At 35.1% G+C, this 12,366-nt stretch overlaps 1 protein-coding gene across 7 annotated transcripts in view; it reads left to right on the forward strand.

Annotated features, from left to right (window-relative positions):
• Positions 1-12,366, forward strand: part of LOC150103239 (adenylate cyclase type 2-like) — a 457,038-nt gene that overhangs the window by 385,639 nt on the left and 59,033 nt on the right. For all 7 annotated transcript variants that reach the window (XM_090397822.1, XM_090397825.1, XM_090397827.1 and 4 more), the window contains one exon: positions 2,594-2,740. In XM_090397822.1, the coding sequence (XP_090253948.1) occupies positions 2,594-2,740 (147 nt within the window). The remainder of the gene's footprint in view (positions 1-2,593; positions 2,741-12,366) is intronic.

Here is a 12,366-nt window from a genome sequence, read left to right on the forward strand (position 1 = left end):
CTTCAAATAACTCATGTCAAAACTATTTAATGTAGTCCATCACTTTTATACACTTCAATTTTTCCTTCAAACTCATTCCATATATTAACAAACTGCACTCCTTTCTCTTCACACGTTTCCGCTAACACATTATTCATAATTCTTGCTCTCATCTCATCACTGTCATGCCTGGGCAACACACTAACTACCTTTTCTGTCATGCTATTATCTTTATCTCAACACCCTCCTGATATCCACTCTTAATTCTCCTTGTTCCCAGTCAAGTTTAAGGAAATTACAACGTACAATAGAATATACATTAAAATAAATTTTAATACACTTCCAATATTTCGGCAACGTCATGTTGCCATTATCACAGGAACTTAAATACAAGACACGTGCACACAAGCACAACACACAATAAAACATGTCATTTACTGTGTGTTGTGCTTGCGTACACGTCTTGTATTTAAGTTCCTGTGATAATGGCAATGTGACATTGCCAAAATATTGGAAGTGTATTAAAATTTATTTTAATGTATATTCTATTGTGCATTGTAATTCCTTAAACTATTTAGTAAGAATGTATAACCAACGTCTAAGCCTTTCCATGAGAATCCCAGTCAAGTTATTTGTCCCTACTACCACTACCAACTGCTTTGCTTGCTTAGTCCTCATATCCAACGCCTCAATCATTCTATTTATTTTACCTCCTAGAAAACAAACCTTGTGCATCTTCTCATTTACCACACCTCTAATAATTGAATCACCACACATCGCCACTTGCCGGTCTTTGTTACCTTTTTCTTATCAACACTATTCATTTTGGTCTTTTTCTCTCTTCCATACATATCTGCAATTCTCTTCATTTCACTCCACATCTGTTGCCTCATCTTCACCAACTGAGCTTTCAAATTTTGCTTCCTTTTTTTTTTTTTTTGCTCTCATTCACTCTCTCTCACTGTTTTATTGCCAGTCACACACTTGTTTACTCCAAAACCCCACTGTATCATTAATTGCACTCTGTTTTTCATCATTATTGCTTACTTTATCATTAATTTCACTCTGTTTTTTTAACATCATTATCACCTACTTTATTGCTAATTGAATGTTTTTCCTCACTATCTCTTCCACATACTCTCTGAACATTTGTGCAATCTTGAACTGACGTGTCAGTCACGACACCATACTATATAATTTCACCAGTCACCTGAAAATATGTTGAAGCTGAAGTAGATAATTGATGATCAAATCTTTTACAACTTGAGATGTTTTACCATACTAATTACTTTCTTTTCATTTATCTTCTCTACATCGTTTTTTTCACAACACCATTTTTTAGGAAATTATAATATATGTACACTCAAAAATAAATATGCAAATTTCTTATAACCAATTCATAGCTTGCTATTTTATAGGTATCTTTTTGGTTCTAAATCTTAAAGTGAATTAAATTATTTTATGAAAATAGCTCAGGGAAAGTGACATTTGCATCCTGAAGAAAGACTTCAGTTCTTGTCTAGTTGCTGACCAGAAGAACTTTTTCGAACCCTTTCTTCAATCAGTTCCCGAATTACTCGATCTCTGGCATGGGCGAGCTGGTTTTTTCTCTGAGAAACTCAAGTTTTTAGTCCCACAAACTTGAGCAAATTGGCAGTAGAACCCACACCATTTCAGATAATAACATATTGTGTTAGGTTTAGGTACCATGAAATTACAGCACTTGTTTGCCAGTCTCTTCACTGGTTACCACTTAAAATTAGTGATAGTCTTGGGTCAGCTGTCTCTGATCGATTACCAGTGGAGCGTGAACTGCCCACTCAGTCTCCAAAAGTTAGATAGGGCTAAAATGGCCTCACCTATTCCCTATAAGGGATTTTTTTTTTTTTTTGATTTGATAAAATTTCCTTCATTGTGAATTATTGTGTTTGTTTCAGCATCTGTTTACATTCCTATTCTTTGCAGTAGCTTAAATTGTATATTGATTTAGTCAAATAACGTACAAAATTTTTGTCAGTTGGAATGAAAAATTTGAAAGTAGGGAAGAGAATGTTGTTTCTGATTTAATGTATAGCATTCTTTCTTAACATCACATTATAACTGACGTATTTATATGTAATCCAAAAATCCTGCCCTATAGACTAAACATGGGTCTTTTTTCAAGCCACTCTTGGCTCCTCTAGAGTGAAAAGTGGAGGCCTAGAGTGGATGCACTAGACCACTCCTCTGCCTAAGGACATTCAAACATCCATATCTACCAGGTTTAAACCTGAAGTCTCTTTTTGGTTGGATAATAAGTAGGTAAGTACAATGTCCATTAAGTCAACCCAGCTGACACACTAATATTATATAAATAAAAATAGGTATTAAAAAAATAAGTATTCATAAATATTGCACAAAAATATTCTACTTATTGAGGAATGAGGCACTGCACAGCTAATTCTGTGCTATATATTGAAATAACTTAGTTTTCCATTAATCAAATTCATCCTTTTTTTGTAAAAAAATATATTCTGGAGATTAATACAGAATCAGCAGATTTAATTCTGGGCTAATTTTGAAATAATCTAGTCTACAATTAATATCTAATTTATTCTTGTTTTCTTTTTCTTAGGATCTCTACCATGAAAAATACTCCTCTGTGGCTGTTATGTTTGCTTCCATTCCAAATTTTACAGACTTCTACACTGAAAATGTAATGAATGATGAAGGACGTAGCTGCATCCAGGTGTTAAATGAAATCATTTGTGACTTTGATAAAGTATGTTTAAATCCATGTTTGAAAGAGAAAATTGAGTCAATTTGAAATAATTTATAATCCTTCTCTGTGCATTATAGACATATTTATGGCATAAGCAAGTTATTATTATTATTTTTATTATTAGATTCCTAGAGAGTCAAAGCCTCATTGAGGGAGGCCATACATCATCCACACCAGCTGTCATGCCTTCTCTTAAACTCATTCACATTAGATGCACTCTCTACTTCAACAGGCAAATTATTCCACTCACTCCCAGTTCTATTCCACTATTCACAAACTATTCCACTCATTCCCTAGAGAGAAAAATCTAGCTGTTATCCCTTTTTAACTTCACACAAACTGAACTTCCATGGATGTTCCCTTGTCCTCTCCACATCTTCCACATAGTGAAAAAATTTATCAACCATTATAGGATATCAGTTGATAAAATATATATGATAGAAGTCTATAGAGTTTATAGACCTAAATCACATCTCTCTTCTTTCTCCTGTCTAATAGTGTCTGCAGTCCACATACTCTAAATCTATTCTCATAATCTACATTCCATAATCCCAGTATATTGGATAGGCTACAAAGAAGCATTACTTTGTAATGCTTCTTTGTAGCCTATCCACAGCTTGTTTATACCTGTGGAACCCAGATACTAAATCTGCACACAGTAGTCCAGGTGCGGTCATATCAAGGCTTTGTAAAGAGGCAGAATGACTTCCATATCCATACATGTCAATGTTCATTTCAACATTTACAATTTTTGCTATACAACCCTTGAACTTCAACTTTCTATCTACCATAACCCCAAGATCTCATCAGTTACTCCAAGTATAATTCCACCAGTATAATATGGCATTGGGTATTCCATCACTCCAAAGTGCATAACTTTACTCTTACTAACATTGAATTGACTTGGATTATGTTTCATTTACTCACACTTTCAGCCTATTCAAATTACCCTGTAAATGCTGCATATTAGTATCATCTCTGAATGCCCTGCTTGTCTTTCTTTGTGCCATCAGTACTTGAAGATCTCCTGTCAGGCCATTTCCAATATCATTAGTATATAAATTAAACAGTAGTGGTCCAAAGATTGATCCCTGGGGCACACCATAAATCTGGCAGATCCCCTCTTCCACTCCATATCCCAGTTTCTGATACCTCTTCATCAGCCACCCACTTATCCAACCAGTTGCGTATATTCCAATCCTCATATTCTCCAGTTTATGCAACATCTTTTAATGTAGCATCCTATAAAATGCCTTAGCAAAGTCCAGTAGTCTGGTAGTGTATTCATTCCCTTTCTTTCCTACTCAACTGGAATATTATTATAAAATATGAGCAAATTGTCAGTCTTTGCACCTCCCTTTAGCAAGCCCATGCTGTTCCTTGCAAAGTAGGGCTTGTTTGTCCACCCATTTCTGCATGTGAGGTCTTAATAACTTCTCTAAAATCTTCACAATCACTCCATAGATACTAATAGGCAAATAGTTTATACACACTAGTATTTGCACCATTCTTGTGCAATGGGTTATCATATATTCCTTCCATTCCCATGGGATCTTTCCTGAGCTAAGACTCAAATTATACAAACATGTTAGAGCCAAACCAATTTGGTTGAACATTCTTTCGGCTTATTCCTATAAGTACACATATAAAAGTAGGTTTTGCCTTAACAAAAACCTCCAATTAGAGTTCCTCCATAGTGCAGATGAAGGAACAACAGGACATGCCTTTGATTGGAAAAAGACCTGAATTTGATTCTTGTCTTGAGAAGAGGAATCTTTATATGGCCTTTTTTAAATGAAGATGAGTTTGCTGATCTCATATGGAGGCAGGAGTGTTTTTCTCCCAGAAACTTGGGATTTTCAAAGTGAATGCAGGCAAATTGACCAGCATACACATGCAATTTACAGACAAAAAATATTTTTAGTGGGTGGTAGGTAGCACTGCATAGAAAAATAAGTAATGTAGATTGGGTTGTGTAAGTGGAGTACACTCTGGTGATAACAAATCTGCTGTTGTCTTTTATTTTCCATAGTGAAGAGAGTAGACAAGAAGAGAGTAGACAAGGTCATTTTAGCTCTACTTTTTGAAGAATGGTGGGCAGCTAAATAATCAGAGATAGCTAGTTCAAGGCCATCAATAATTTTAATACATCTGGGTAAAAAAGTATGGCAGACAACTACTGCCACTTCATGGTCCATAACACTATACAGGGGTAGTATGAAATGTTCTCAGCCTCGACCATAGATGGCGACACTATCCGCAAGATTTTTTTTTTCTAAGTTGGTACATCTGTCATAAGCATCCATGTGAAATTGCAAGTCCATTCTATCTAGAAGTTTGTTTTATACAGCTGTCTGAAGCAAAAGTGTTGTTTGTATCCCTTGAAATGGATAAAATTGAGTATATTGTGGTTATAAAATTCTTTGTAAAAGAAGGTTTAATGCCAAAAGAAATTCATTCGAAGTTAATAAAAGTTTATGGGCACTCTTCTTCGTTTTCAACAATTAAGAAATGGGCTGCCGAGTTTAAACGTGGGCATACCAGCCTTGAAGATAACATCCACATGAAGGAGTCTAATAAGTATAACAACACCAGAAATCATTGATCAAGTGCATGATATGGTATTGGATGACCGGTGAGTCAAAGTGCGTGAAATTGCTCAGACTATAGGCATTTCAAAAGGCATTTTGATTTATTACTATGGATGAGACCTGGATTCACCATTACACACCAGAATTCAAACAGCAGTCAAAACGGTGGACAGAAGCCAGTTGTTCAGCACCAAAGAAGACATAGTTGGTTCCATCAGCAGGAAAGGTCATGGCATCGGTGTTTCGGGATGCTAAAGCATTTTATTTATTAATTATCTTGAAAAGGGTAAAACAATAACCAGGGAATATTATTCCAATCTTTTAACCAGACTAGATGAAAAATTTTGTGAGAAAAGACCAGGTTTTCAGAAGATAAAAATCATCTTTCATCAGGACAGTGCACCTGCTCACAAAGTTGTTTTGGCAATGGGAAAACTAAGGGATATTTGGCTCCCTCTGACTTCTATCTCTTCCCAAAACTAAAACTTTTCCTCGCTGGTCAGCATTTTTCTTCGAATCAAGAGGTATTTTGAAGGGTAGAAGGGTATTTTGCAGATCTTACTGAGAACCACTACAGGGATGAGATAATGGTGCTGGAGCATCACTGGTCTAAATGTATTAGTCTTAAGGGAGATTATGTTAAAATATAAAAATAATTTTGAAATTATAAATTCGTTTTTTCATTGTTAGGCCGAGAACGTTTCAGACCACCTTCGTATATTATTGTGTTGTGGGATTTTCTTGAGCTGCAGGTTTAAAAACCTGAATTTATGAGAAGAAAGCCCTACTTACCCATACTAGAGATTAACTAACTTGAGAACCAGTCGAAGAAAGGTTAAGAGAAAGTTTCTGTAGTCAGTGACCAGAATCAAACTTATAATGACCTTTTCTTTTGGGTGGCCTAGAGCTATGGATGAAAATACCATTTTCACAGGGCTATACCAGCCTTATAATAATACTGATAATCTTTGTTGTTTTAAGGATACTTGCGACATAAGACTGAATGATATAATCACGTAATCACAAGAAAGATATTTATTTAACCAAATATTTCGGTCTGGAAATAGCAGACCATCGTCGGTGGTATTACAAGAACAGTTTAAAAAATATACAAGCTAGAATACTAACAATAGATCGTTGAAATTAGAACATGCCGCGTGATGTTATATCACTAAGTATGAAACGAAATATTTTGAAGTAGAAACATGATTGAATTTGCTATTAAAAAAAAAAAAAAAAAAAAAAAAAAATTAATGAGTAATCTTGATTAGGCTTTCCCAGATTTTTGATATAGATATGCAGTCATTACGATTCAGGTTGGGATGATGGAGCAAGGCCTCCACGCTTTCCTTGAACAAACGTTCGAACCTATAACGGGATCTATGTAAGAGGCGCGTTTTGGACCAAAGGATGCTGTGGTCAGTTTCAATCCCGTGTTGAGCCAAACCAGACTTTTCAGGTTTATTGTGAAGAATGGATGATTGATGTTCTTGGATTCTTTTTTCAAGAGAACGTCCAGTCTGTCCAAAGTAAGAGAGATCACAGTTGCAAGGAATTTGATAAACTCCAGGAAGAGATAAAGTTGAGCGTTTGTCTTTAGGAGAAGGAAATTGAGAAGACAATTTGTTAATAGGAGAATACATAGCTGTTAAATCATATTTCTTTAAAATTCTTGCGATAGGTTCTGAAATACCGGAGATATAAGGAATAGGTACTCGACGTATTGAATCTTTGTTGTTTTGTGGAGGATTATAAGATGTAAGAAGACGTTGAATACTTTTTTCAGAAAAGCCATTGAGTTTCATGTGTTGCTGGATAGTAGAAAGTTCTTTCTGTAGATAATCAAAAGTAGAACAATTAGTTTTGGCTCTTTTGATGAGACATTTTATAATTCCTGTTTTATGACATGGATGATGGGCTGATTCTTTCAGAATATAACGACCTGTGAATGTTGGTTTCCTGTATACTGTAGTTGTAAGAATATTTGAAGATGATCGGATGAGGAGAACGTCTAAAAAAGATAACTGGTTGTTTTCTTCTAATTCCATAGTAAACTTTATGCGATGATGTAAGGAATTAATACTGTTTAAAAAGGAAGATAAAGTGTTTTTACTGTGAGGCCAAATAGCAAATATGTCATCTATATATCTTACCCAAAAAGATGGTAGAGGGAAACTAGATGTGAAGAGGACTTTTTCTAAATGTTCCAAATAAAAGTTGGCTAAAGCTGGAGAAAGAGGACTTCCCATGGCTGTTCCTTCTACTTGGCTATAAAATTTGTTTTGACATATGAAATAACCAGAATGTATAACGAAATCGAATAGTTTTATAATATCTTGAGGAAAGATGTCAGCAAGTAGTTTTAAAGTTTCCTTAAGAGGTACATTGGTGTATAAAGATTCTATATCAAAACTAACCATAAGATCTGTAGGTTGTAATGAGACATCTTTTAATTTTTCTAAGAAATCTGAGGAGTTTTTTAAAAAAGAACTCGAGTTGCCAATGTAAGATTTCAGTAATTTAGCTAGATATTTGGCTATACGGTAAGTAGGAGAATCAATGCAATCTACTATTGGACGAAGAGGATAGTCAATCTTATGGATTTTTGGAAGGCCATAAAATCTAGGAGGTCTTGCAAAATGAGTTTTAAGTCTTTCAATTGTGTCTTTATCCAAACTGATGACTTCATCAAGGAGAGAATTTAATTTCTTTAGTTGTCTGTTGGTTGGATTATAATCAATTTCTTGATATGTGGAGCGATCTCGAAGCAAAAGAGAAAGTTTTCTTCTGTAATTTACTGAGTCCATAACTACTGTTGCTTTTCCCTTGTCAGCTTTAGTGATAATGAGGTGATTATTTTTTCTCAAGGACTGTAAAGATTTCATTTCAGAAGGAGATATGTTAGAAGGAGGAAGTTTAGCCTTAAGTAGAGAAGAAGCGACTTCTAGGCGAAGAGCATTAGCTTTATCGCTGGTTAGATGATTAAGATTCCTTTCAATGTTAACTAGGAAATCTAGATATGGTATTTTATTTGGAACAATAGAAAAATCATGTCCTTTTGAAAGGATGAGGGTTTCGCTTTTAGTCAAAGGACGTCCGGATATATTTACAATCCAATTATCTGGAGTTATGAATGGCTTGGATTGTTTAGACGAAAGAGCCTCATATTTACGGTTAAGATGTTGACTTAGTTTATTATAAGCACGTTGAGTAGAACGTTTAGCTACATTTAGAACTATGTGAGAAAGATGTGGATCCAAATTTGTGGATATATAGGTGCGTAAATCAGAAGTCTGATGACTGTGAATAGCAAGATCACGTTTAGCAGCTTTAAGTTGATTACGGATTAGAGATAAACTTGTGTTCCGGTAAATATTATGAGCTCCAGGAGATTTTATTGTTTCTTTAATCTTAGCGAAATTGGGAATAATCTTGTTGTCGCGGCACTTTTTTAAGAAATTAATCTTTGCTCGTAACCTACCTTGTATAACTGAAAGTTTTCCTAATTTGCCAGTTATTTTGGTAGCATTTTCCCCGTGAAGGATAAGAATTTGTTGTTTTAAGGATACTTGCGACATAAGACTGAATGATATAATCACGTAATCACAAGAAAGATATTTATTTAACCAAATATTTCGGTCTGGAAATAGCAGACCATCGTCGGTGGTATTACAAGAACAGTTTAAAAAATATACAAGCTAGAATACTAACAATAGATCGTTGAAATTAGAACATGCCGCGTGATGTTATATCACTAAGTATGAAACGAAATATTTTGAAGTAGAAACATGATTGAATTTGCTATTAAAAAAAAAAAAAAAAAAAAAAAAATTAATGAGTAATCTTGATTAGGCTTTCCCAGATTTTTGATATAGATATGCAGTCATTACGATTCAGGTTGGGATGATGGAGCAAGGCCTCCACGCTTTCCTTGAACAAACGTTCGAACCTATAACGGGATCTATGTAAGAGGCGCGTTTTGGACCAAAGGATGCTGTGGTCAGTTTCAATCCCGTGTTGAGCCAAACCAGACTTTTCAGGTTTATTGTGAAGAATGGACGTTCTCTTGAAAAAAGAATCCAAGAACATCAATCATCCATTCTTCACAATAAACCTGAAAAGTCTGGTTTGGCTCAACACGGGATTGAAACTGACCACAGCATCCTTTGGTCCAAAACGCGCCTCTTACATAGATCCCGTTATAGGTTCGAACGTTTGTTCAAGGAAAGCGTGGAGGCCTTGCTCCATCATCCCAACCTGAATCGTAATGACTGCATATCTATATCAAAAATCTGGGAAAGCCTAATCAAGATTACTCATTAATTTTTTTTTTTTTTTTTTTTTTTTTTTTTTTTTTTTTAATAGCAAATTCAATCATGTTTCTACTTCAAAATATTTCGTTTCATACTTAGTGATATAACATCACGCGGCATGTTCTAATTTCAACGATCTATTGTTAGTATTCTAGCTTGTATATTTTTTAAACTGTTCTTGTAATACCACCGACGATGGTCTGCTATTTCCAGACCGAAATATTTGGTTAAATAAATATCTTTCTTGTGATTACGTGATTATATCATTCACTGATAATCTTTTATAGTTCAGGATGAAGAGAATGACTATGAATAAAAATTTCTATGAGAAACTGTTTTCATATCTGGAAAAAACATACTAACATGACCCTGATTATATACTGTCAATAAATTTCTTAATTTTATAAATATGATTATTATTCTCTATTATACAAAACATTTTAAAATCTAAGAAACTTCTTTTCAGGCACTGTTTTCTAAACTTATCTTGTATGACAAGCAGTATTTGTCAAGAATGACTGGAAATAAATTCTACTCTAGTTATCCCTGGAGAAGTGAGAGAGAGAGAAACATTCCTAGTTCTACAGTTGATCACTAGAGATGCAGTGATCACAATCTATTTAATTTGGCATTGGTGCTGAGTCTGATACTGCTTTCTTCAAATACCCCATGACCATCTCTCATGCACTGACAACATCTCTCCCTCCAGATTCTTATGCCATGGTGCTGCTGCAAGCTGACTCCTTCGCTTATCATGATTATCTGCTTCATAATTTCACATATACTCCTCAGAAAATTCTGTATGTCTAGAAATCTCCCAGGTCAAGACCAAATGAATGCTGTCTCCGAGTGGAGGCAATGTAGCTATATTGATTATTGTTAAGATCTCTGATGCTATAATGAGATTCAGCACTCTTGACCATTGAGTCTCCTCCATTACCTGTTGTCTCAGCTAATTATCTCTTTGCTGCTGTATAAATTCCATTTCATTCCCTCACTGTGATCATTCCTCTTCCCAATTTATGTTCACATAGTTAACCCTTAACAATTATTCATCTTGCACTCATTATGCTGATGCATTTAATCTACATTCTCCCTTATACCCCTCTAGCATATGCTGGCAACCAACTATATTATGTAATCATGTTGGCCTCTATCTCTCTATCTTCTAGTGTATAGCCTCAGATGAACTGTCCTCTCCATCCCTGATGTACTTCTACTCTTTTTTTTTTTTTGTCACTTCAGTTCTTCTGCTATCATTAGCAAAATTCCTCTTTCTATTCTGTTCTCTCTCTCTCTCTCTCTCTGTCCACTCTGAAAATACTATATCCCCTTGCATTCAATCTCTATGACTATATTATTCTTTGTCAACCATGTCTCACCAATGTCTATAACTTTTGATTAAGTTGAATAACCAATGTCAGAAACTCCTCGCCCTCATTCTTAACATTTCTGCCATTAATATACATAAACTGCAATATCCCTTTCATCTCACAGCTGCCCTTATACTTCGTTTGATTATCACACTAACTTTAAGTACCTGGGAAACTACAGTTAGCATCATGTTTTCACTCTCCCTCCCACTTACATCTAGCTTGCCTGGACCCACACTGAAATGCATCTGCCCCCCCCCCCCTCTTTCATGTCTTTTCATATGCCACACATCAATTGCTAAATCATTAGCCAAGGTGATAATCTCTTTCACTCTCCATCTCTGCATTTTACAGCATCACTAACTTCCTTAAACTTAGCCCTAGGGAAACACAATTTCATCATGCTTTCTTCAAGCACTCCTCTTATCATGGAATCACCATACAAAATTTGATTCATATTCTCCCTCTTTCTTCCTCTGCTTTCTCTCCACTCATATCTTCCTCTTCTTTTGCTTCTCTGCCATACTACTTGCCAGGTGTTTCTCCAACCATTCTATATCATGTTTTATTCTGTGGAGAAGCATGATATCTTTCTCTCATTATCATCTGGTTATGCTCTTCATTTTCTACTATTTCATTCTTGCTATCACTTATACTGCAATGCACTCTAGCTTCCTTCCAACACTGTATTTGTAACAACAGCCTTGTCAAGATTCACACTTGTACTTTCTTGTCTTTTGTCATTCAGCTGTGGCTAGCCATAATGCAAAATATTGTGAGGAAAGGATATATGGGAATTATAAGGCTGGTGATTATGACAAGCTTAGGAGAAGCTTGGAGTTATAACATGAATGAAGAGTTGAGTGGCAAGGAAATAAATGCTGCACGGGAACTGACAAACAAATACATATCAGCATCAAGGTGTGAATATATTCCGAAGACCAAGAGCTTGAATAAGGTAAATGTAAAATGGATCAATGTAGAGCTTAATCATGAAATCTGGATAAAGAAAGTACTTTGGAGGAAGTACAAGATAAATAATGGTAATAATCAGTTAAATGGGAGTATAAAGAATAAGCCAGGAGAGTGACTAAGTTAGTAAGGAAAACAAAAGTGCAGTATGAGCAGAAATTGGCAAATTAGGTGAAGAAATACCTTAGACAGTTTTTTAGACAAGTAGAAGGAAGAATGATCATGGGAAGATGATGTTAATGGATGAAAATGGTAGAATGGTAACTACTACTGCAGAAGACATTGTTGAGGTATTCAGTGATCAATTTATAAGGGTGTTTCATCTAGATCAGGGTGGAATCATGAGGAACGTAAGTGTAGAGGACTTAGGGGAGTAT

Source organism: Typopeltis vanoorti, chromosome 9 (assembly GCF_054136105.1).
Source record: "Typopeltis vanoorti isolate ZY-2024b chromosome 9, IOZ_Tvanoo_1.0, whole genome shotgun sequence".
Taxonomy (NCBI): Eukaryota; Metazoa; Arthropoda; class Arachnida; order Uropygi; family Thelyphonidae; genus Typopeltis; species Typopeltis vanoorti.